Source organism: Ceratotherium simum, chromosome 11 (assembly GCF_057802395.1).
Source record: "Ceratotherium simum simum isolate JZ-2026a chromosome 11, ASM5780239v1, whole genome shotgun sequence".
In the NCBI taxonomy this organism is placed as follows: domain Eukaryota; kingdom Metazoa; phylum Chordata; class Mammalia; order Perissodactyla; family Rhinocerotidae; genus Ceratotherium; species Ceratotherium simum.
In genome coordinates, this window is record NC_141910.1 from 1,771,251 (window position 1) to 1,794,691 (window position 23,441).

Below are 23,441 nucleotides of genomic sequence, written 5' to 3' on the forward strand. Positions count from 1 at the left end.
TGTTAGGAATAATTTCTTTCTCATTTTATAATCTTTCTGGGCTGTGATTATTACTTTATAACTAAATAAAAATAGAAAATAGGCCCGGGTTTTACTTCTGTCACAGTTCTGATTTTTCAGTATTTCTTGAGAGGTTGGTACAGGCTGTTATTTCTTTGCAAATAGCTGAAAAGGGGAAGAGTGACTGACCTGCACAAGAATTTGTTAGTGGCTCAGTCTGATTCTGCAGAGAAAAGCCATGTTTAGAAACAGGAGATAAGAAACTTGAGCAATTTGTTTGTACTGCCCCAGAAAACGAAGTCTTAGGCTGTTTCTCCAGGGTGTTTCATATAGCCTCTTGAGTGCTTTTCTTTCCACTTAAGAATCTGAGGTCTCATCATTTGTTGAAAGAGCATGTAAAAGAAGATTTGCCTGTCAAAGCAAATCTCTGGTGTACAGCTCAGTGAATGTTCACAAAGTGAATAAATACACCTTTGTAAACTGTCACCCAAGTCAGAAAGTAGAATATCATCAGCACTTCCAGAAGACCCCTCCAGACCACTGTCAATTTCTGCCAGTCCCCAAAGGTAGCCACTCACCTGACTTCTAACACTGTAGATTAGTTTTGTCTTTTCTTGGACTTTATATAAGTGGAATCATACAGTAAATCATATCTTTGTGTGAGTCACTCATGTCATCACATATAGCAGTAGTTTATTGGCTTTTCATTGCTGTATAGTATTCCATTATATGAATATACCATCGTATATTTATCCATTTTACTATTGATGGGCATTTGGGTTGTCTTCCGTTGGCTATTACAAATAAGGCTCCTATGAACAGTCTTGTATATGTCTTTTGTTGAACACATATTTTGATGGGTAAATACCAAGGAATCAAATTGCTAGGTCATCAGATCTATGCTCAACTTTAATAGATAGTTTAATAAACAGTTTTCCAAAGTGCTTGTAGCAGTTTAATTTACACTTCCATCAGCAGGGCATGAGAGTTCTGGTTGCTTCTTATCCTCAACAGAACTTGATATTGTTGTCCCATTGGTTTGTTTACTTGTTTGTGTTTGTTTAATTTTAGCCATTCACATGGATATATAGTGGCATCTTATGGTGATTTTAATTTGCATTTCCTTAATAAGTGAAGTTGAGTACCTCTTCATATGCCTATTAGCCATTTGCATATCATCTTTTGTGAAGTGTCTGTTCAAGTCTTTTGCCTATTTTGTTTTCTACAACCTTTTCTTATTGATAGGTCAAGGTTTTTAATAATATTCTGGTATATGTATTGCAAATACCTTTTACTTGGGGAGTAGGCTTTTTGTCCTTTTACCTAATGCTATTTTCTAATGATCAGAAGTTCTTTGTTTTATGTAATACAGTTTACCAGTCTTTGCCTTTTATGGCTAGTCCTATATAAGAACTATTTGCCTGCCCTGAGGTCATAAAGGTAGATATTCCTCTGTGTTATTGTCTAGTAGCTTTATTGTTTTACCTTTCACACTTAGGTCTGCTGTCTCTCTGGAGTTGATTTTTGTGGGTGTATATGATGTGAGGTAGGGGTCAGTGTTCCCTTTTTTCCCATATGGATATCTAGTTGATATAGTGTCATTTGTTGAAAGGACCATTTTCCAATTCCTCATTAGTATCTGCTGTGTCATAAATCAACTAGTCATACGTGTGTGGATCTGTTCCTGGACTCTGTTCAGTTCCATTGGTCTATTTGATTACATTGCACAAATACCACACGTGTTAAGTATTGTAGCTTTATAATAAATCTGATTTCTGATAGTAAAAGTCTCCAGCTTTTTCTTCTTCAAGATTGTCTTGAATATTCTTGGCTCTGTATATTTTCATATAAATTTAAAGTCAGCTTGTAAATGTCCACAAAAAATACCTGCTAGGATTTTTATTGGGATTATGTTGCATCTGTAGATCACTTTAGGGAGAATCAGTATATTTACAGGGTTGAATCTTCCAAATTATGAACATAGTGTGTCCTTCACTTATGTGGAAGTCTTCTACATCTTTCATTAGCTTCATTCCTAGGTATTGCTATTGTAGATGGTATTGTTTATTAAATTTTCTCATTGTTCACCGTTGGTATGTAGAAATATAATTGGTTTCTGTATATAGTCCTTGTATTCAGTAGCCTTGCTGAATTCAGTTATTAGATCTCTGCCCTTTGAATTCTTTTTAACTACAGAAGTAACACAAGTTTGTTGTTAAACAAAAATAGAGTAAAGTGAAAGGAAAAAGGAAAAATTCCCTCCTTCCTCAACCCCACTCTCCGTGTCCATGCGTACTCTCATAGAAGATAAATAAGAGTGGGATCATATTATATCTCCTTAGGAGAGGCATGAACCATGATTAAATCTGACATTTGATTTTGAGCTTGTATTTGAAACCACCTCTTTATCCATGGCATTCTGGTGCCTGAGGCATGCATTTTTCTGACGGCCAGGCACGTGGACCTCAGTTTTTACTGGTCTATAAGATGGCTTACTTTGAGTGAGCCACCAGGCCCTCCAAAGGGAGTTCCATTATTGCAAGCAGTCTGTATTTTTAATTTGGACCACCCTAAAACACTCCAAATATGGCAAGAAGTTCATTTAACTGTTTTCATGTGCTAGGTTGACATACAGAACCTTTTTTGTAATTGCTTTGTGACATGTAGTTCACTTACTAATGTATTGCAGGGCTCATTCTGTGTCTGTACATGTAGATCCACCTCATTCTTTTTAACCCATTTTGTGTTGTATCCAGTGATATGAATATATCATAGTTGATTTAACTAACTCTCTGTTGGCAGACATTTAGATTGTTACCTGGTTTTCACTATTCTATCTAGTGCTATGGCGAGCACCCACTTACATTTATACTAGTGTACTTTCATTGGTATATATTTTAGACAGATTCCTAGAGGTGTGATTGCTGGGTCAAAGGGTATACACGTTTCAAAACTTTTTTTGTACGTGTGAGGAAGATCAGCCCTGGGCTAACATCCGATACCAATCCTCCGCTTTTTTGCTGAGGAAGATTGGCCCTGGGCTAACATCCGTGCCCATCTTCCTCTACTTTATATGGGATGCTACCACAGCATGGCTTGACAAGCAGTGTGTCAGTCTGCACCCGGGATTCGAACCTGTGAACCGTGGACCACCAAAGCAGAGCATGTGAACTTAACCACTACGCCACTGGGCCAGCCCATCAAAACTTTTTTTTAAAGAAATCCATTTCATTTTTAAAATATTTTTTAAAGTTTAATACAGGCCTAATATAAAAAATTTTAATAATAATTCTCTTAGATACTGCTTCCCTTCACAATTTGAGAGAATGTTGCGGATGGTATTTTCTCCTTAGCTGGATAGTTTAGGACCAGAAAGTAAATTATACACTTCTAGAATGTTAGTGCTGGAAGAGACCTCAAATGATCTTATCTGACTCCCTTGTTTTTTTAATTGAGATATAATTCATATTTAACATAAAATTTGCCATTTTTAAAAAGTGTATAAGTGATTTTTAGTATATTCACTATGTTGTACAACAATCACCACTAGTTAATTCCAGAACATTTCCATCACCCCTAAAAGAAACCATGTATCTATTAGCAGTCAGTCTCAATTCTTCCTTCCCTCATCCCCTAGCAATCATTTTCTGTCTCTATGGGTTTGCCCATTTTGGGCATTTCATATAAATGGTATCACACAATGTGTGGCCTTTTCTGACTTGCTTCTTTTACTTAATATAATGTTTTCAAGATTCATTTGTGTTGTAGCATGAACAGTACAGGCAGTCCCCAACTTACGATGGTTCGACTTTACAATAGTGTGAGAATGAACGCGTTCAGTAGAAACTGTACTTCGAATTTTGAATTCTGGTCTTTTCCGGGGCTAGCTATATGCAGTACAATACTCTGTTGTGATGCTCGGCAGCAGCCGCAAACCGCAGCTCCCAGTCAGCCACGTGATCATGAGGGTAAACAACTGATTAACTTACAACCATTCTGTTTTTCACTTTCAGTACAGTAGTCAATAAATTACATGAGACATTCAACACTTTCTTATAAAATAGGCTTTCTATTAGGTGATTTTGCCCAAGTATAGGCCAATGTAAGTGTTCTGAGCAAGTTTAAGGTAAGCTAGGCTAAGCTATGATGATATTTGGTAGGTTAGTTGTATTAGATGCATTTTTGACTGACAATACTTTCAACTTAAGATAGGTTTATTGGGACGTAACCCCATGGAACATAACCCCCTCCTAAATTGAGGAAGATCTGTACTCCATTTCTTTTTATGGCTGAATAATATTCCACTGTGTGGATATACCACATTTTGTTTATCCGTTTGTCAGTTGATAAATGGATAATTTGGGTTGTTTCCCCTTTTTGGCTATTACAAATAAAGCTACAGTGAATATTCATGTGTTTGTGAACATGTGTTTTTAATTCTCTGGGATATATAGCTAAGAGTGGAATTGCTGGGTCATATGGTAATACTATGTTTAACTTTTTTGAGGAACTACCAAACTCTTTTCCAAAACAGCTGTACCATTTTACATTCCCACCAGCAATCTATAAGGGTTCCAATTTCTCCACATTCACACCAACACTTTTCTTTCTTTTTTGGTGAGGAAGATTGGCACTGAGCTAATATCTGTTGCCAGTCTTCCTCTTTTTGCTTGAGGAAAATTGTCGCTGAGCTAACATCTGTGCCAGTCTTCCTGTATTTTGTTATGTGGGACACCACCACAGTAGGGCTTAATGAGCAGTATGTAGGTCCATGCCCGGGCTCCAAACCCACGAACCCCGGGCCGCCAAAGCAGAGCACGTGACCTTAACTACTATGCCACCGGGCCCTCTTTCTTTCTTTTTAAAGCTATGTTAGTGGATGTGAAGTGGTATCTCATTGTGGTTTTGATTTGCATTCCCCTAAAGGCTAATGATATTGAGCATCTTTTCATGTACTTATTGGTCATATGTAATACCTTCTTTGGAGAAATGTATATTCAAGCCCTTTGCCCATTTATTAATTAGGTTGTCTTTTTATTGTTGAGTTCTAAGAGTTCCTTATATATTCCTATTAGACCTGTATCACTTATATGATTTGCAAATATTTTCTCCCATTCTGTGGGTTGTCTTTTTCACTTTCTTGATAGTGCCCTTTGACACACAAATATTTTTAATTCTGATGAAGTTCAGTTTATCTACGTTTTCTTTTGTTGCTTGTGCTTTTGGTGTCATATCTAAGAAACTGTTGCCTAATCCAAGGTCTCAGAGATTTACAGCAATTTTTGCTATTTTTCCATCTAAGAGTTTTATGGTTTTAGCCATTATATTTTGGTCTTTGATCCGTTTTGAGTTAATTTTTTGTATATGGTGTGAGGTAGGAGTTCAGCTTCATTCTTTTGCATGTGGATGTGCAGTTGTCTCGGCACCATTTTTTGTCAACAAGACTATTCTTTTCCCATTTAATATTCTTAGCACCCTTGTTGAAAATCAATTAACCATGATGTATAGGTTTATTTCTGGACATTCATTTTTATTCCATTGATCAATATGTCTATCTTTATGCCACTATCATGTCCTAATAACTGTAGTAAGTTTTAAAATCTGGAAGTGTGAGTCCTCCAGCTTTGTTCTTCTTTTTCAGGATTGTTTCAGCCATTCAGAGTCCATCGCATTTCCATATGAATTTTAGGATCAGCTTGTTCGTTTATGCAAAACTGGCAGTTGGAATTTCAATAGGGATCGCATTGACTCTGTAGATCAGTTTGGGGAATGTTACCATCTTAACAATATTAAGTCTTTGAATCCGTGATGTCTTTCTATTTATTTAGATTTTCTTTAATTTCTTTCAACACTGTGTTACAGTTTTCAGCATACATGTTTACACTTCTTTGGTTAAATTTATTCCTGAGTATCTTATTCTTTTTGAAGCTATTGGAAATGGAATTGTTTTTTTAATTTCATTTTCAGGTTGTTCATTGTTAATGTATAGAAATACAATTGATTTTTATATGTTGATCTTGTATCCTTCAGCTTTGCTGAAGTCATTTACTAGCTCTAATAATTTTTTGTGGATTCTTTAGGGTTTTCTGTATATAAGATCATGTCATCTGCAAACAGAGGTAGTTTTACTTCTTACTGTTCAATCTGAATGCCTTTTATTTCTTTTCTTGCCTAATTGCCCTGGCTAGACCCTCTAGTACATTGTTGAATAGAAGTGGCGAGAACAGATATCCTTGTCTTGTTCTTGATCTTAGGTGGAAAGCATCCAGTCTTTGATCATTTGAGTATGTTAACTGTGGATTTTTCAGTAGATGCCTCCCCTTTGTTAGGTCGATGACATTCCCTTCTGTTCCCATTCTGTTGAATGTTTTTATCATGAAAGGGTGCTGGAGTTTGTCAGTTCTGCCTCCTTGATTGTATAGATGAGGTGGCAGGTCCTGTTTCCTTGTCCTCGGGTGGTTGGATACATGTGTCTCTGTTACCTTTCACACAGACTTCCCATCCCGGCTGTACCCGGCCTGACAGTCACCACTGTACGTGTGGCACTTTGGTTGAGGTGCAGCTTGTGGTCGGCATCCCGGGGAAGTCTCACTCTCCTGCCTTTACTCCCCCACCCCCTCGCCTGGCAGTGCCAGCCGTGTGGAGAGCGTGTGTCACGACCTTTCTGGTCATCTTCTGCTGGGGATAACGAGCAGTATTGTCTGCTTTCTTTAAAGAGGCTATTGCCAATTGTCCCCCTGCTCCTGGTGCACATGTGTGAAAAGGCAGCTGCCCTCATAGCTGCCCTGACCCCACTGGGAGCATATAAAGATGCTACTTTGTGGGGCCTGGTACAGCCACACAAAGAGCTATTGATGCCAGCTGACGGCTCCCAGCCCCTCCTCAGCCCTGGTGCCTGTTACACCAGCCTGTCTGTTTCCTGCCTGCTACATCTCTGGGAGTGTGTGCCTTTGGCTCCTCTGGAGATGACTCACGGTTATCCCCAGGGACAGCTGCCCCCACTTGGGTTTTCTGTGAGCAGCTGCTTGAGAAATTGCCTCTCCTGGCCTCCTGTTAGCAGCCACTTGTTGAGTGGGTGGCCACAGCGATGGGCCCAGTTGGAGCAGAGGGTGGACTCCCTGGCCTTTCAGTAGTCATAATTAATCCCAGTCAAGTAAATTTATTTCTGGTCTTAGCTCTGTAAAAGCTGATTGTGTGGGAGCCACCCGGTTGCCGATTAGTCACACACTCAGTGCATCCTGTGATGTGCCTCGCACAGAGACTCCGTCACATGGTGCCCCCCCTCAGGTGACTTCAATAACCACTTCTGAAGGGCTGGTCCTTCTTGTCAGTGTCACTAAGGAGGCTTATTCTCTACTGCATTTATTTAGCCTCCAGGTCTAGACCATGAATGTCTTTGCAACAAGTAATCCTGTTAGAAGTAAAATCAGAGCATGTCACTCCTGTGATCAAAACCTACTGAATAGCGTTCCTTCTCACTCAGACTAAAAGCCTTCTGCCTGAAATGCATGATCTGATCTCTGCATGGCTCCCTTCCTCACTGCCTTCTTGGTGAGGCCTTCCCTGCCTGTCTTATTTAAAATCTCGAATACTCCCCCCGCCCCACTCTACTCTGGGTCCTTCTTCCCTGCTTTATTTTCCTCCGAAGCGTGGATCCCCCTTGCGAATGCAGACTCCACGGAAGACAGAGACTATATTATTCACAACCCTTCCCAGTGCCCGGCTCATAGTAAGCACTTGATATGTAATTGCTGAATGAGTGAATGGGTCTTTTCTGTATTCTACAAGTGAGCAGTGCTCAGGCTCAGAGAGCTTAATCAGTTGCCCCACAACACACGACGAGTCAGTGATGGAGTAGACATTGGAACAAAGCATCACTGCAGCCTGCTTCTCAGTTGGATGCCTTGGGCATCCTCTGTGAAGCTCTTCAGAGGGAACACTCTCAGTTCTTAGTGTTTGCATCCTTTCCTTCCTTGGCGCCCACCAGAAAGTCAGAGCTGTTCTGTGGGAGGACGTTACTGACTGTATATGATAATTGTCATCTATTTTGCCGTGGCCTGAAAACAGGGAAAGAGCCCTCAGAGGAGCATTCTTTGAGCTTTGCCCAAGTCCTGCGACTGAGGTCGTGTCGGGGCGGACTTCTCCTGGGAGAGGGCAGGAGTGTGAGCCCCACCATCTCTCTCAGCCCTGCTATCTTTGTTTTTGTTTTTCTACCACATACTCAAATCTTTCTTTACTATGACCCCATAGCAATTTACTTTTTCCCTCTCCTTCCTTTGGTCTATTCAGGAACTTAATTTTCAGACCTAGGGGACTGTTCACTTTAAGAATTATTATTTTAGGGAATAAAAATCCTGGTGAAGTTCTTAATGATATGTATTTGTTTCCACTGCTAAGCTCCTTCCTAAGTCATGTGAGTAGAAAAGTAAGGACTGAGATCAACTTGTCCCTCAGAGGCAGAACTCTTTCTTCTTGCTTTACCTACAGATCATCCCAATGGAGTTGTCTGGCTTTTCAGGATGAACAGGGACAGGAGGTCCTGAAAGGGAACGTCTAGAGAATCTTTTCATCCTGCCATCAACTTTGTCTTCTTTTTTTTTTTTCCAGGTTGTATCAACACTGCTCATAAACATAATCCCAGAGGACTACATCCCACTGAACTTATCGGGAAAGGCCAAGATCAGCGGGAAGGCCTGGGTGAAGGAGTCTCCTCGGCCTGTTCCTGGCTTTAACCCCGACTCGATGTGCGAGTCCCAGGTATGGCTGCCCAGCTGTATGGGTTGGAGACTTCTAGTCCCAGGTTTACACAAATTGATTTAAAACAGAGACCGGGAAATGGAGGCACACGCACAGAGGCAGGTGTCGTGGCTCCTAAGAGGAGGGGTTGTGCCTGAGTTGGTATCGACTTTTGGGTTTAGAAAGGGTCAGAGTTGATTGCTAGCATTTGACCCTCAGTATAAAACTTAGAACCAGCTTGGGAAGGCTCCTGCAGCAGAAGCCTCTGGACTTGACTCTGCAATGCTTGGAAATGCAGACTATGTCTTCCCTTGAGACCCCTGAGTGGCTCAAGATCGTGGAACTGCCATGAGGTTCTACACTTCCCAGTTACGCACCTTAGGAACCAGGCTTCATGGGGGCAGGCCCAGGGCAGTCAAACTCAGGCACAGTGCTGCTGCGGGAGAGCCAGACTGGCCCCACACTAAGGATTTCCAGGGTCTCTGGGTGTTCTCGGTGAGGAAGATCCTCAAGGCCCCAGCTCAGAAATGCTTTGTCACAGGGTCTAACAGATGTTCCATTTAGAACCGAAGCTGCCACTTTTCTTTCCCTTTCTAGATCATATGCTTAATGCATGCTACGTTATGCAACTAGAAATCCTTCTTTTAATTAGCTTCTAATGCTTTAACTCAACTTTGTGAAAGTACAAATCCAGGCCTTCAAGGATGTTAGAAAGGTTCTGTTGTTCTTACTCCCAGGGTACAGGGGAGGGAGTACCTAGGCCAAGGTCACGGGTATGAAGCTTAGACTAGATGTTCTCGTTTCTAGTCACAAGGTCTTTGTCAAGGATACTTGACCTCAGGTTGGGGTCATATGTACACACTGGTGTGTGTGTGTGTGTGTGTGTGTGTGTGTGTGTGTGTGTGTGTCGTCCCTGAAACAAATATTTGTTCTTACATGTGCTCACCTCCTTTATTAGAAAAAAAATGGTTCCATTTATACCCAACTTTCCGTCAGGGACTTGAGGCAGGTTACAGTGGAGGGACGTACGCAATACGGTTAATAAAACGCGGAGCATGGGGCGGGGGGCTCACACAGGAGGCGTCACCTCCAGCCCAGCCTTGGTGGCCATCCCCTCCGCAGGTGATCATCAGGGAAGGGGAGCTGCTCTGCGGGGTGCTGGACAAAGCACACTACGGGAGCTCCGCCTACGGCCTTGTCCACTGCTGCTACGAGATTTACGGCGGGGAGACCAGCGGCAAGGTTCTCACCTGCCTGGCCCGCCTCTTCACCGCCTACCTGCAGCTCTACAGAGGCTTCACCTTGGGTGAGTGGCCCCGGGGCCCCCTCTCCTGGCCAGCACACCCTCCAGGATGTCTCCCCAGCTCTACTGGCAGCCTCCAGGGGAACAGCCAGGCTCCTTCTACAGGGACATCCTCACTTCATTCCTTGAGGCTTTCCACCCCTCCCCCACAGCCAATGTTTCTTCACCTGCAGCAGTGTAGAGTGATCCCCTCTGTTCCCATTTCCATTCTGTTCCTTTCTCGACCCCACCCTTTATGGTTTTCTGTCCCTGAGACTGATTTTTCACACTCCATTTTCCTGCAAGCACCCTTCCAGAATTCCCTGGGTACTCTGTGCTCCACAAAGGGTCTTCCCTGTTGTCAGAACTGCCTGTGCCTCCCAACCCAGCAGGGCGTCAGTGCTGTTGGAAACACCGTGTTGGGGCAGACTCGTAGGGATGATCCTAAGATAGGAAGGGGAACTACTTTGTTTCCTCCCTGGAAATGAGTGTGCACTGTATTAGAAGTTGGCTTTGAGAAGAAAGTCAAGTGTCTGCTACTTTTCTGTGCCCTGAGCTTATTCAGGGCAGTGCGTCTCTCAGTACACAGGGCAGAGTCTGAGCCCTTCTGCCTTGTTCCTCTGAGGGGTAAGTGACATGCTGCATGTTGAGCAAAAGCCACAGGGAGCGTGGGAACTGTCTAGTCTATGATACCATTAGTGTTGAAAGGGAGACCGTGCTTCTTCATGGACATGCTCATGTGCTGACATGGTGGGAATCCCACCGTAGGTCCGGTGGACTCGCCACAGCTGGAGTTTGTTCACTGGCCTGCAGTGGGGCTTGTATAATTATATATTAATTGTGGGAAAGTTCAAAATAAGTACAGACATGAAAATAATTTAAAATCACCCAGCATTCAACTGCCTGAGATAACCACTAATATTGATTTCATGTGTGTCTTTCTAGACTTTCCAAGTGCAAACATATTCAGAAAAAATGGGATATTATATTATGTATTGTCTTGTAATCTGCTTCCCCTTCCGCCCGATTTCCAAAATATTTATAAATGTTCTTTTGGGTGAGCTAATGTAAATCTGTGCCATCAAGTCTGTGGCTCCAGATTATTCTAGTTTTGTGGACATGCCATAGTTTATTTAACCAGTTCCTGTTATTAAATGTTTAGGCTCTTTCCTGGTTTTCATTTTATTGCTGGGATGAATACCCTTGAACAAACATCTTTAAAAATGAAAAGTTGGGGCGGCCCGGAGGCATAGTGGCTAAGTTCACGTGCTCCACTTCAGCGGCCTGGGGTTTGCAGGTTCAGATCCCTGGTGTGGACCTATGCACGGCTCATCAAGCCATGCTGTGGCGGCATCCCATATACAAAATAGAGGAGGATGGGCACAGATGTTAGCTCAGGGCCAATCTTCCTCAGCAAGAAGAGAAAGATTCTCAACAGACGTTAGCTCAGAGCCAGTCTTCCTCACAAAAAAAAAAAAAAAGAAGAAAAGTCGATGAAGAACCCGTACCCGAGTCATCATGAGGACCAAACCTAATAAACCATTCTTGCAGCTCTGCTTGGCACATGGCAGAAAGGAAAATTGGCCACAAGTGCAAAGACCATGTGGATGCCAACCAAGAGAGGGAGCAGGGCCAAGCTGGGTGGAGCTCTGAGGAAAGGGCTGGCTTGAGATGGTGCCTTTGCTCCAGCCAAGGTCAGTCGAGGGACAGCAAGGTGGCCTGGAGCTGACCCCATGGAAGGACCCACTTTCGTGGTGATAGCTTCCTCACAGAGGGACTGTTTCTTTCCCTCCCTGCTCACTTTCGTGATTATGGCTTCCTCACAGGAATGTTTCTTTTCCTTCGCACTCTCACATGTTCTTTAGAGGCTCCCAAGCTTCCAGGACATTGCATTGGGAATTCCAGGACATTGCATTGGGAATTCCAGAAATTTCAGCCCAGCTTTTGAACAGTGCAGCCATTGTCTCCCTTCTCATGCAGACCTCAGCTGAGGGACTTTTGTCCGGTAGCACTCACAGATATGGTCGAGTTGGCAGAAAATAGTTGATTGAAAATTGAAGTAGAAAGACATCCTGCCTAAGGTGAGGAATTCCTCAACCCTGTGGAGCCAGAAGGACAGGCTTAACTGAAGTGACCCAGGCTTTCATCCTGGGGAGGAATCTGCAGTGGCAGTCCCTTCACCAGGCTTGAGTGAGTCTGTGTATGTGCCTGCACAACATATCACAACCATATAGGGCGATCCCTGGGACATGTGACTTCTGGGAATCAAAACTGGGACGTTCTCTCTCTCCGTCTCTTCTTTCCCTAAATTCAGTTTTTCATCCGAAACCCCTTCTTCACCCTTATTCCAGTCATCCACCATGTATTAATGAGTGGAGAAAGTATAGCTGGTGGCTAAGAGCATAAGTTTGGAATTCAGCCCTGGGTTTACTTTCTACCTGTGTGACCCTGGGCAAGTAGCTCGAGTTTGAGCCTTAGTTTCCTTGTTTGTAAAATGGGGGTTCTAGTGCTTGGCCTCTGGGAAGCACTTAAGAGATGGTAGCAGTCTCTTAATAATGATCATCATTCGTGTCATCATCATTATTCGGGTGCTTCCTGTGTTTGTGGCACTGTGCTCCGTGCCCTGACCTCACCAAGTTTACAGCCTGGTGAGGAGTCAGGCCTGGTCCCATCTGAGCTTATCTATTTCACTTCACAGGCGTGGAAGATATTTTGGTTAAGCCGAAGGCGGATGTCAAGAGACACAGGATTGTTGAAGAGTCCACCCACTGCGGGCCCCGGGTGAGGAGGGCCTGGGAGGCTATACAGCCTGCTGCAGAGGGTTGGGTCTCCTCTGGAATAAAACCCACACCCTCCTCACTTGGCTGCTGCCTCCAACGTGTTCCTTTTCTCATTCTAGGCTGTCAGGGCTGCCTTAAACCTGCCAGAAGCCGCATCATGTGACGAGGTCCAAGAGAAATGGCAGGATGCCCATCTGGGCAAAGACCAGAGGGACTTTAACATGATTGATCTGAAGTTCAAGGAGGAAGTGAACCATTACAGCAATGAGATTAACAAGGTTAGTTCAGCAGCGTGTGCACTTATCGCCACCATTTTGAATGCTGGTTTTTTTAAAAATTACGTTTTGATTCTCACTTGCGTCTCTTTGGAGCACTTTGGCTGTTTAGCAGCTGACTAGGTGAGACGCGAGGTGGGACGTGTAGAATTCATCATTTTGAAGAGCCAAGGGCTTCATTTCCTCACCTAGTTCGGGTCTAGAAAGGTCTTTGATTAATGCTGAGAGGGAATGCTTTGCACTTTTTTCTGTTTAAATGTCTGTGTTTGGGGTGAATGCGTTAAAGGGCGCCGAGGAAAGAAGATCTTCCCTGTGGGCGGCTGCAGGGTGGAGGAGCGGCAGTGAAGGACCAGAACGTCACTGCCTCTCGTCCAGCACCGCCGGAGGGGAGGGCTGGCTTCAGACTCGGGCTCTGCCACGTCCTTGCTCTGTGCCCTCACGCAAGTGATACAACCTGTCTGTGCCTTGGTTTCCTCACCTGGAGGTAGGGATATGAGGAACACCTACCTCAGAATTGCTGAAAGAATTAGGGAGCTAATTTACACAGTGCTCTTGGTGTGGCGGGAACGCTGTGCAAGTCCCCCAGAGTCCCCGTCTGCTTTTCCCCCAAGCCAGTTCCTGTGCAGTTGAGAAAGGAGAGGGAAATCCCTGCATGAGCTGAGACCACAGCCTGCCTCTCTCCACCTTCTTGCCCCGAAGCCGGGGCTCCCAGTCCTGTGGCTTAAAGGAGCCAGCCTGGCCCTCTCCCTGCCTCCTGGGCCTGGAGGCCCAGCCTGAGCAAGAGAGGAGGAGGCAAGGCCAACGCTCAACAAAAGTCAGCATTTGCCTGTGGTGTCCTCTTGACTAGTGTTCAGCGTCCCTTAGGCTGCCAAGAACACACACCTCTCGGTACAATCCGTCCTTGAGAGGTTTTGTTCAAAGGAGCCTTCCCAGCTCCTCCCCAAACACCGGGAGGCTCAGCTTCCCGAGTTGATCAAGTGTACTGGGGGTGGGGCCATTGTCCAGGAGAATCTCAGGATTGCTTCTTGTCCCTCTAGCTCTCCTCTTCCCGCCACCTCTTCCCACCCAGTCTGCCCCTCCTGTGCTGGGTCTCTGCAACCCTAGGCAGAGGATTAAATGGACTCAGAGCCCCTGCCAGTGTCTCCCCAGGCTCCACCTGCAGGGCTTTGCTCACTTCCGCTGGCCCCGGAGCTGAGGCAAGGCTCCCACGTGATGCTCGGGCAGCATGTTGGTAAATGTGGATGTGACACGGACGTTGGTCATTATTGCCAGGTGTGCGGGAACCGAGGCCGTGCTCTGCTGGGCAAATTCGCAAGGGCATCGCCTTAAGTTTTATTTTTAACCAGCTCCTATTTAGAATCACAAACTGGATATGCTGGTCCCTCTGCTTCTCCCTTTCTGCTGCCATCTGCCAGTGACAGGAACCTCGGGCTTCCTGGCAGAGCATGTCGAGAGAGCACATGGGGCTGTCGGTTAGACTAATCTCAAGGGGTTCTGGCGAAAGGGTTGATGCCAAATGAGACTTCTTACCTCGAGTGGGATTTGGCACTTATCTCTGGATAAATAGTCTGAGTTTGTTGCTTCCACATCCTGGGTTTACTTTCTGATACTGGGATTTCAGAGGGGGTGAAGTCACTGACCGATGTGTTTATTTAATCCGCAGGCATGCATGCCTTTTGGCCTGCACAGACAGTTCCCAGAGAACAACTTGCAAATGATGGTGCAGTCTGGAGCCAAAGGTTCGACTGTGAACACCATGCAGGTGTGAGCAAAGGCGGGCTGGCCAGTTTGCCAGAAGGATGGGGTGATTGTGGGAGGCAGTGTTCAGATTTGTTTCTGATTTTAAAAGGATCTGCATTCGTATAAAATGTGGCAGGTACAGAAAAACATAAAAGCATTTAGAAATCAGTACAGGAGCTAAACACTGCTAACATGTCAATGTTACAGACAAACACAGATGTAGATATCCAGATATTGATAGGTATAATACAGATATATATTGTAAATTTACATACTGTATTATCTATCATATTACATATATTCGTGTTATATGTAAACACTGTATGTGTATATATGTAATGTTAGCTGAGATCCTGCAATTTTGGGTGATCTGCTTGTTTCATTTAGTATTACACTATAAGCGTTGTCCTAGAAGTTTCCTAACCTTTAATTTGAGGCCCATTGTCTCCTCAGATTACTGCAGTGCTATGGCAGCATTTTCACAAATCTTAGCAACTTTTTTTTTTTTCAGTCTTGATGACTTTAGGGTTTTAAGGACCATCTCATTGTTCGGTGAGTGTAGAGCAATAGCAATGGGCTTAAAAGGCTGCAGGCCATCAGGAAGCCCTCTTCACTGAAGTGAAACCCAGACACACTGCTCTTTTCCCCCCAAGAATATTAATAGGTGGCTTTATTCTCTTTGGCCTTAGAATTTAAGCATCACAATAAGTTACTTTTTCCTGCGGGCCTTGGTTTCCCCATTAGGACCCTCAGGTCCCTTCCAGGTGTAACGTGTGCTGATTCTGAAACATGGCTTCTTTTACAAACATAGACGATTTACAACTGACCCCAAATGTGAAAAATCTCAGTCAGTCAACAAAAGGAAAATGCAGTTATTTTCTCAAAACGCAAGCTTGCATGGTTTGTATAAAAGTCTGGGTTGGCCTTCAAGAACTCAGTTTCCATGCAGCTTTTCTTGAAGAGCAGGCCCTCCCTCCCCTTTGAGGACAACACACGTGTGGGTCTTGAGTTTCCTTTGGGTTTCCTTCCCCCAGATCTCGTGCCTACTGGGCCAGATTGAATTGGAAGGTCGGAGACCACCACTGATGGCGTCTGGCAAGTCACTGCCCTGCTTTGAGCCTTATGAATTCACCCCCAGAGCTGGCGGCTTCGTCACTGGCAGATTCCTCACTGGCATCAAGCCTCCTGTATGTATTTTGGGTTTTCCTTTTGGCTTTTTTCCTCATTTCTAGGCTCAATAGTAGGAGGCCTGTGATCTTCACCAACAACTTTGAGCAAAGAGGATCAAGTAATAAATGCTGAGCCGTTTGCTGCTTACCCACTAGACCCTATGGCCTGTGAGGACCATAAGGACGCGACCATGTCATGTCCACCTTTGTAACACCAGAGCCTAGCACAGTGCCTGGCACATGTGGGTGCTCAGAAAGGGTCTGCTGGTCAATCAAAAGATGAGTAAGACCAGTGCCAGCTCCACTTTTTCCTGCTGTGTGCCCTCTCAGCACTTGCAGGCAGCTGGAGAAGGGGATGCCACTCACCAGGGTGCTCTCCATTGCCAAAAGGAGCATCACAGAGATTTATTTCATGATGCTCCTGCTCAAGAGAACCTCCCATGGCTCCTTCACAGTGGGAAAATTAACTGGCTTTAGCAAATGTCTAGTTTTCCCTTGGTCAACAACAGAATTCTCCCCTAAAAGGAAGAGTTTTCTCCTCACACTTGTCAGAAATGGCTTTTTGAATGTTGGTAACTTTTGTTCCCTGGCCCCACGCATCTCTGCAAGGACGACCCTTGTGGTCAGACACCTAAGTCCAGGTTGTGAACGGGACCGACCCTTTGTTTCAAGGCCACCAACTGCTCCAAGGGCTCCTCCATCGATCCCACACGGACTCTCCAGTGGTCATCCATGGCCTCTGGCAAAGGATGGTGGAGAGCTGACATAGACCAGAATTTTTTAAACTGTGGTTGCAACCCCTTAGTGAATCATGAAATCATTGTAATAGGTAGTGACCGTCATTTCTTTATGTAATGACACAAAACAGGGTGGTAAAGAAAGCATCAGAGTAAAGATGGGATAGTTTCATAAAATTCTAGTTTGAGTTATATATCTTTATATGCATGTGTGTATATATGTATATGTTTGCTGATTACTGTTGTAAATTATTTCTTACCGTGGTTTGCAGTCAGAAAGTTTGGAAAATACCAAGTACCTCTGTTAACACTGTTGGAAGCAGAATTCAGACGTGTGGGCTGAACCCAACAGTGATGAGGCACCAGTGCCGCTTCTGTTTGGAACATGGGCCGTGGGGTGTGGGGTATGATACTGAGATTGAGAATGCATGAATGCAGCTAGAGCACCTGGTCTCTGTAAACAGGAGCTGTTACTTCTCATCCACTTGTCCCTCTGTGCTCGGGCAGGATAAGACAAAGGTACCCACGGGAGGGCAGAAGTCACTGGGGGCCATGGGAACCGTCAAAGCCAAGGCCCTAGGAGATCGGGCAGGGCCAGTGGATGCGTGGGCCTGAGCTGCCGTGCAGGAAGCATACCAACCTCACTGCCACCTCTGGGACCTGGGTCCCACTTCTCCCACAGGAGTTCTTCTTTCACTGCATGGCAGGGCGAGAAGGTCTGGTCGACACCGCTGTGAAAACCAGCCGCTCCGGCTATCTCCAAAGGTAAAGAGCGCCCGGGTGGCTCAGTGCCCCAGGACCCTTCACCTCCATCATCCTTCACATTTTCCCTGACAGTTCACCTAGGATTCCCTTGGATGAAAACAATTCTTTAAAACATCCATGGTTGGCCTGAGACAGAAAATAGCAGATATTCTTCCCCTTCTCAAGGATTTGTAGCGCATGGGCTCAGAGGTTGGTACAAAAGCCCCCTGTGTTCTGCAGCGTGCCCTTCCCTGGGGCAGGTTGTGGATACAGAGAAAGGTCTTGTCCTTGGCCCTGGGAGGGCTCAGCAGTTTGGGACGGTGTAGAGAGGATTCTAGGCCTGACCCCTGCCTGTGAGTCTGTAATTGGAGTTACTGTCCTTCTGAATGCAGGTGTCACATCGGGGTTCCTCAGCCCAGACCTGCTTGTTTTCTCTCCTTTCTAGGAGAAAAGGGAACAAGTAGCCACTGTCACTGGCCTGTTTGGGCAAGTGGGGTAATGAAGCTTAAAACTGAACAAGGCCTGACTCCAGGGTGCCCCAGCAGGATGGGGCAGCAGATTCCTATGCTCCAGCCCCCCTCCCTTGGGGTACAGCATGGGGAGGCTCTGCTGTGGGGATTTTTTGGTAATGGTTCTTTCTGAGCCCAGAGGGCCTGTGCTGGTAGAAAAGGTGGTGGGAAATGGAGGAGACAGCAAAAATAAATCCCCTCGCCTCCCAGGCCTGGTTTTAGGTCACGTTCTCAGGGAACCCAGCTGACTGCTGGCAGGGAGGCAGAGCCCCTTTCTTTCTCCCCCTCACAGTTCTGCCTGTCTGCTCCTGCTCTGTCCTCTCGCCTGCTTCTCAGCTCCTGACTTCCCCTAGCTGCGTCCCTTGTTTTGGTCCCTTCCCCTTGACGCCCAAGGCTGCAGCCCATGGGGGCGAGTGGGAAGGGGAAGTGTGGGCTTGGGGTGGAGACATACCCGGGTGGCCTGTCAGTGAGGAGCCTGTCTGCAGGGCTGGCAGTGCCAGGTTGGGGAGCTCTCCTTTCAGGGGCATGGATCACACGGCCAGTTCCTTCCATGAGCAGGGGTTATACCCCACCTCTATCCTTTGAAATCATTCAAGAACACGTGTGTAGTGTAGAAAAAGCTAGCAAACAAATGATCAAATAAGTCTAGAGGGAAGCGGGGGCTCTGTGTGAGGCGGGAGTCCCTGAGGCCATTTGAATGCAGGAGGGGAAGGAGAGCGTTAGGGATCCTGACGGGAACAGAAGAGTAGCAGCCATTAGGGCAGAGGGCACAAGCACCTGGGATCCATCCTCCAGTGGAGGTTCGTGGTGGACAGGGCGAGTGCAATGCTTCAGACAGGATGGGCGAGAGGAGGCCGGCACGGCTGTGGCAGAGGCCCAGGCCTGGTTGGAAGGCTGCTTCCAGAGGGTGGCAGTGGAGAAGAGGAAGCAGACGTGGAGCAACTGGCTGAATAGCAGGGATGGGGGGCGGCGGGGCGTCAGACCCTGCTCAGTTTTCAGACCTGCGTGGCAGCACAGTGGCGTGGTTGACAGAAAGCCAGACGCCCCAGAGAGGAGAGTGTGGGTGGCGTGAGGTGGCAGCGCTAGGACGGATATTTGGATCATCACTGCCAGTGGAGCCTTAGAGACGAGGCATGGAGATGCAGGCTTGCTGCTGCCGAGAGCTGGAGCCCTGTGAGGTGAGGCAGGCAGAGCGGAGGGCTGACGACCATCAAGTCAGCATTTTCAGCAGAGTGGGTGCTCAGCACCTACCTTGCCAGGCCCTGGGCTGGGTGCTAAGAAGACAGTGGTGACCAACGCTGAGCTCTGTTCTTGGAACTTGAGGGAACAGTGGCTCCTAGGAAACCTCCTCTTTAAGGTGGCAGGCGGGGAAACCGAGGCAGAGTGGCCAGAGGTAAGCTAAGGAGCCAGCACCAGGGCAGCAGAGGGAGAGAGGCTGAGGGAGGCAGCTGACCACTGAGAGGCCTGAGGAAAAAGGACACTGGGTTAGGGTGATCGCATTAGCATTTAGTTCCTAATGTCCCCTCAGCATCCCTGACAACCTCTGGATGGACAGTGTTGGGGAAGCATTGGGTGGGGAGACAGCCCCGCTGCCTTCCCTGCCTTGTGGGTGTAAGGACGCTGGTCCCTGGGGAGCTCTTCGATGCAGGAGAGTGAAAGGGCAGGCAGTAGTCCCAGCTGCTGGGGCTGGAGACGGGAGCCAAGGTCGAGCAGTGGCAGCCAACCTCCCAAGTCACACAACTGTAGCCTCTTCCCCCCGGAAGACCATTAGGAAGTGCAGCCACTGGCCAGGAGATGCTGCAGCTCAGAGCCTGGGGCGCCGGAGCCAGCCTGTTGTGGAGTCTTGGCTGCAGAACGGCAGTCCACCTTCCACCATCCACCCCTCCCCTCCCCTGTCCCCAGGCCCCAGCAGAGGCTGCCCTGGGAGGTGGGGAGCCTGGGGAGCCCTGAGCGGCCCTGAGCCAGGTCTCCGTACAGGTGCATCATCAAACATCTGGAGGGGCTGGTCGTCCAGTACGACCTGACAGTCCGCGACAGCGACGGCAGCGTGGTTCAGTTCCTGTACGGGGAGGATGGCCTGGACATCCCCAAGACACAGTTCCTCCAGCCCAAGCAGTTCCCCTTCCTCGCCAGCAACTATGAGGTAGTGTGACAGGCCCTCGGAGCCTGGGGTGGGGTGCTGGGAGTTGTGTGGGCCCCTCACCTTGAGCTTTGCCACCCGGTCAGAGCAGCTGGTGAAGAGTAGAGTGGAGAGAGTTGATAAAGCACCAACCGATGCCTTGAAACCCTTGACATTTTCATAGCTCCCCTGTGGACTTGACTCACGTGAGGTGGCGGAAAGGCACACACTTGTGGAACAGCCAGCATTTGGGGCCATGTGCCATGTGCCAGGCCCTAGACTGAAAGGCACTGTGGGTACCGTCTGGTTTCGTCCTGACCGCAACCTGGGGGAGGAGGCATTCCTCTGCCCATGTCACAGCTGGCAACTGAGTCTCAGAGCTGAAGTGACTAGCTGCTGAGTGGCAGAGCCAGGGGTTGAACCAGGCCTCTCTGACACACGACTTGTGGTCTTCATGCCTTACCTTACTGCCCCAGGAGTGACCATCACCACTGACGGAGCAGTCAGCCCATTTTGCAGATTGAGTGACTAAAACCATCGTGACCTGTACATGGTCATACCGCAGATGGCAGAATTGAAGGTTGCATTCCAATGCTGGCTCCTTTCCATCTTGGCACCTGTCCTAAAGCCTTGGCCATCACTTCCCCTCCTCCTTTCTTCCCAGAAACTCCTGGTGTTCTGGAGGGGCTCTGTATGTGCCGGTCTCTCCTCCGTGAGCCCCTCAGCTCCTGAGACCACCAGCTCCCAAGTCTGGTTCACACAAAGCGAGGGCTCTGGTTAGCAGTGGGTGCTCAGCCCCTCTGAGAGGCATCGTGAGGGTTCCACACAGACTGTCTTGGTCCCGTGAAGCTGTGTGACATGGCCCTTGTGTCACACCCTCACCTCTTGGGTCTGTGTATGTGTTTTGTTTGTTTAGGTGATAATGAAATCGAAGCATCTCCATGAAGTTTTGTCTAGAGCAGATCCGCAAAAAGCTCTCCGCCACTTCAGAGCCATCAAAAAATGGCAGAGCAAGCATCCCAACACCCTGCTGAGACGAGGCGCCTTCTTGAATTATTCCCAGAAAATTCAGGCAGCCGTGACAGCCTTGAACCTCAAGGGTGGGAACCAGAACGGCCGCAGCCCTGGGACTCAGCAGGTGACGCGGGGAGCGGCTGTGTCCCCAGTGCCTGTGCATACAGGCCTCTGTCGGGGGTTGAGGAAATGAGGGGTTGTTTTCCTAATAGAAGGTATAACGATATGAGCCGACTTCATTCCCGCTCAGTCAGGAGACAAGTGGCACCCAAATAGGAATTTAAGGAGAAGACTCTACAGAGATCTGGGCAGAGTTTGGAGAAGCTCACGGGCTGGTAACCTGGGCTCCTCACCACTCCAGGCGGCAAGGAACAGGGAGAGCAGTCACCGGGAGTGGAGAGGGTGGCTGTGGGCAGAGGCCACTTGACGGGAGCCCTCAGTAGAGGGGCGTGGCCTCCTCACAGACCCCTCAGAGAGGGCTGAGGATAAATGCCTGGCTTCTCTCTCCTCCCGCCTTTCCCTCTGCTGCTGGGACCTGGGAGGCGGGAGCACTTGAAGCAGTCAATGTGGGACAGCTTTGGGGCATCGAGTGTGTGAAAGCCTGGATGAGGGACAAACAGGGATCCAGCACAGCCACCTGGCTCGTGGTGACTGTGTCCTGGTTGGCCTAGGACAGTCCTGGCAATGCCTCTCATCCTAGCATTGTTATTAATAGAGAGCCATTTTACTGTAAAAGAATCCCAGTTTGGACAGTAACTCACATGGTCGCCCTACCTGTGCTTGAATGGACGGGTCAGGACGAAGAGCCCAGAGTCATGGTCAGGCAGTGTGCCTGGGATGGATTTGGTTTCTCCCTGTTTTAACTATTGAGAGGGTTTTCTCATTGCAGTCAGGTCTCTGTCTCTTGCCCCTCCTCTTATTTGAAGCCAGTGTCTTTCATCTTCCTTATCCTACTGGATGGCCCAGGAAGAGAAGCCCAGTCCTGGTGTCCTCCAGCACAGCTGAGGCCTCTCCTTCCTTTCAGATGTTGAGGATGTGGGCTGAGTTAGATGAGCAGAGCCGAAGGAAATACCAGAAGAAGGCGGCTCCTTGTCCTGACCCCAGTTTGTCTGTCTGGCGCCCGGACATCTACTTTTCATCGGTGTCGGAAACATTTGAAAAAAAGGTGGATGACTACAGTTGTGAGTGGGCATCTCAAGCAGAGAAGAGTTACGAGAAAACAGAGCTTTCTCTCAACAGGTAATGACGTTGATTTGTTGCACATCATGCGCAGAAGGAGAATCTGCCTCTCAGGCCCTTCCCTACCCACTCCGGAAAAGGAGGGCAGTCTCCTGGGTTTGAGACTCCAGCAGGAGAGAGGGAAGTGAAACAGAAGGGGCACCTTACAAGCCCTGAGGGCTCCAGGACAGGCAAAAGCAGCTAGGCAGGAGGGGACCCCCCGTTTGGGCCAAGACAGAGAAAAGTGCTCTGCTGGGACAGAGCCTTGCAGAAGATCTCTCTCTTGAGTTTGGTGTGGTGGACATGGCTAATTGAGAGTCAGGGAATCTGTTCGCCGTTCACTGGCTGCTGACTCTGACCCAGGGTACATCATTCACTGCCCTGTGACACCAGGTCTCAGCCTTTCATGAGGGGTTGGATCTGATTACTCCATGATCCTTTGAGCTTTGGGTTTCAAAGTCTAAAGGAAGAAGGACCACATGGAGTCCTCAGCTTGGACTTATTCACAAAAAATAAAAGTAAAAAACTAAACAGGAAAAAAATCCTGTAGTGTATGCGGACGGGAAGCCAGGCATTAACCAGAGCCAAGTTACACCAAGTAAAACATCAAAGTGCCTGCTGTGGGGCTGGTCTTGGGGCAGTTGTCAGGGGATCCTTCCTGTTTAGCTCTCTAAGCCTGCCTGCAGAGCTGGAAGATCTCCGAGATAACCACCCTAGCCTGGCTGCTCACCAGGTGAAACTCGTGGATGTGTGTGGAGAGGCTGGCGGGGTCCAGGGCATGGGACTGAGCAAAGAGATGGGAATCAGTAAAGGCAAGTGAGCAAAGGTGTCACTCGAGTGGAGGACCTGGAGGTGGGGACAGGGCTCTCTTTGCCCCTTAAAGCGGTCTCTCCAGCCAGGCCTCAGAGGTTCCCAGATAGATTGAATCATGCCAGGTTATCACAGCTGCCAGCAGGGCTTTCCTGCAAGAGCAAGACCCTGATCCCCCTGCGCCCTTCACCCGCTCCCTGCAGCTCAGATGCTGGCGTTTACCTTCAGGAGGACCACATCAGGCCTCCCTCCAGCTGTGCTACATGAGAAGAGGAGGAGGTTAGCTTAGGGAAGCATCGTGTGGGTTC

The 23,441-nt window shown here is 47.4% G+C and overlaps 1 protein-coding gene across 2 annotated transcripts in view; it reads left to right on the forward strand.

The window, feature by feature from the left end:
- Positions 1 to 23,441, forward strand: part of POLR1A (RNA polymerase I subunit A) — a 78,254-nt gene that overhangs the window by 39,463 nt on the left and 15,350 nt on the right. For both annotated transcript variants that reach the window (XM_004437224.2, XM_087436468.1), the window contains 10 exons: positions 8,608 to 8,757; positions 9,859 to 10,042; positions 12,717 to 12,799; positions 12,918 to 13,076; positions 14,737 to 14,835; positions 15,848 to 16,000; positions 17,402 to 17,484; positions 19,950 to 20,115; positions 21,008 to 21,229; positions 22,130 to 22,344. In XM_004437224.2, the coding sequence (XP_004437281.2) occupies positions 8,608 to 8,757; positions 9,859 to 10,042; positions 12,717 to 12,799; positions 12,918 to 13,076; positions 14,737 to 14,835; positions 15,848 to 16,000; positions 17,402 to 17,484; positions 19,950 to 20,115; positions 21,008 to 21,229; positions 22,130 to 22,344 (1,514 nt within the window). The remainder of the gene's footprint in view (positions 1 to 8,607; positions 8,758 to 9,858; positions 10,043 to 12,716; positions 12,800 to 12,917; positions 13,077 to 14,736; positions 14,836 to 15,847; positions 16,001 to 17,401; positions 17,485 to 19,949; positions 20,116 to 21,007; positions 21,230 to 22,129; positions 22,345 to 23,441) is intronic.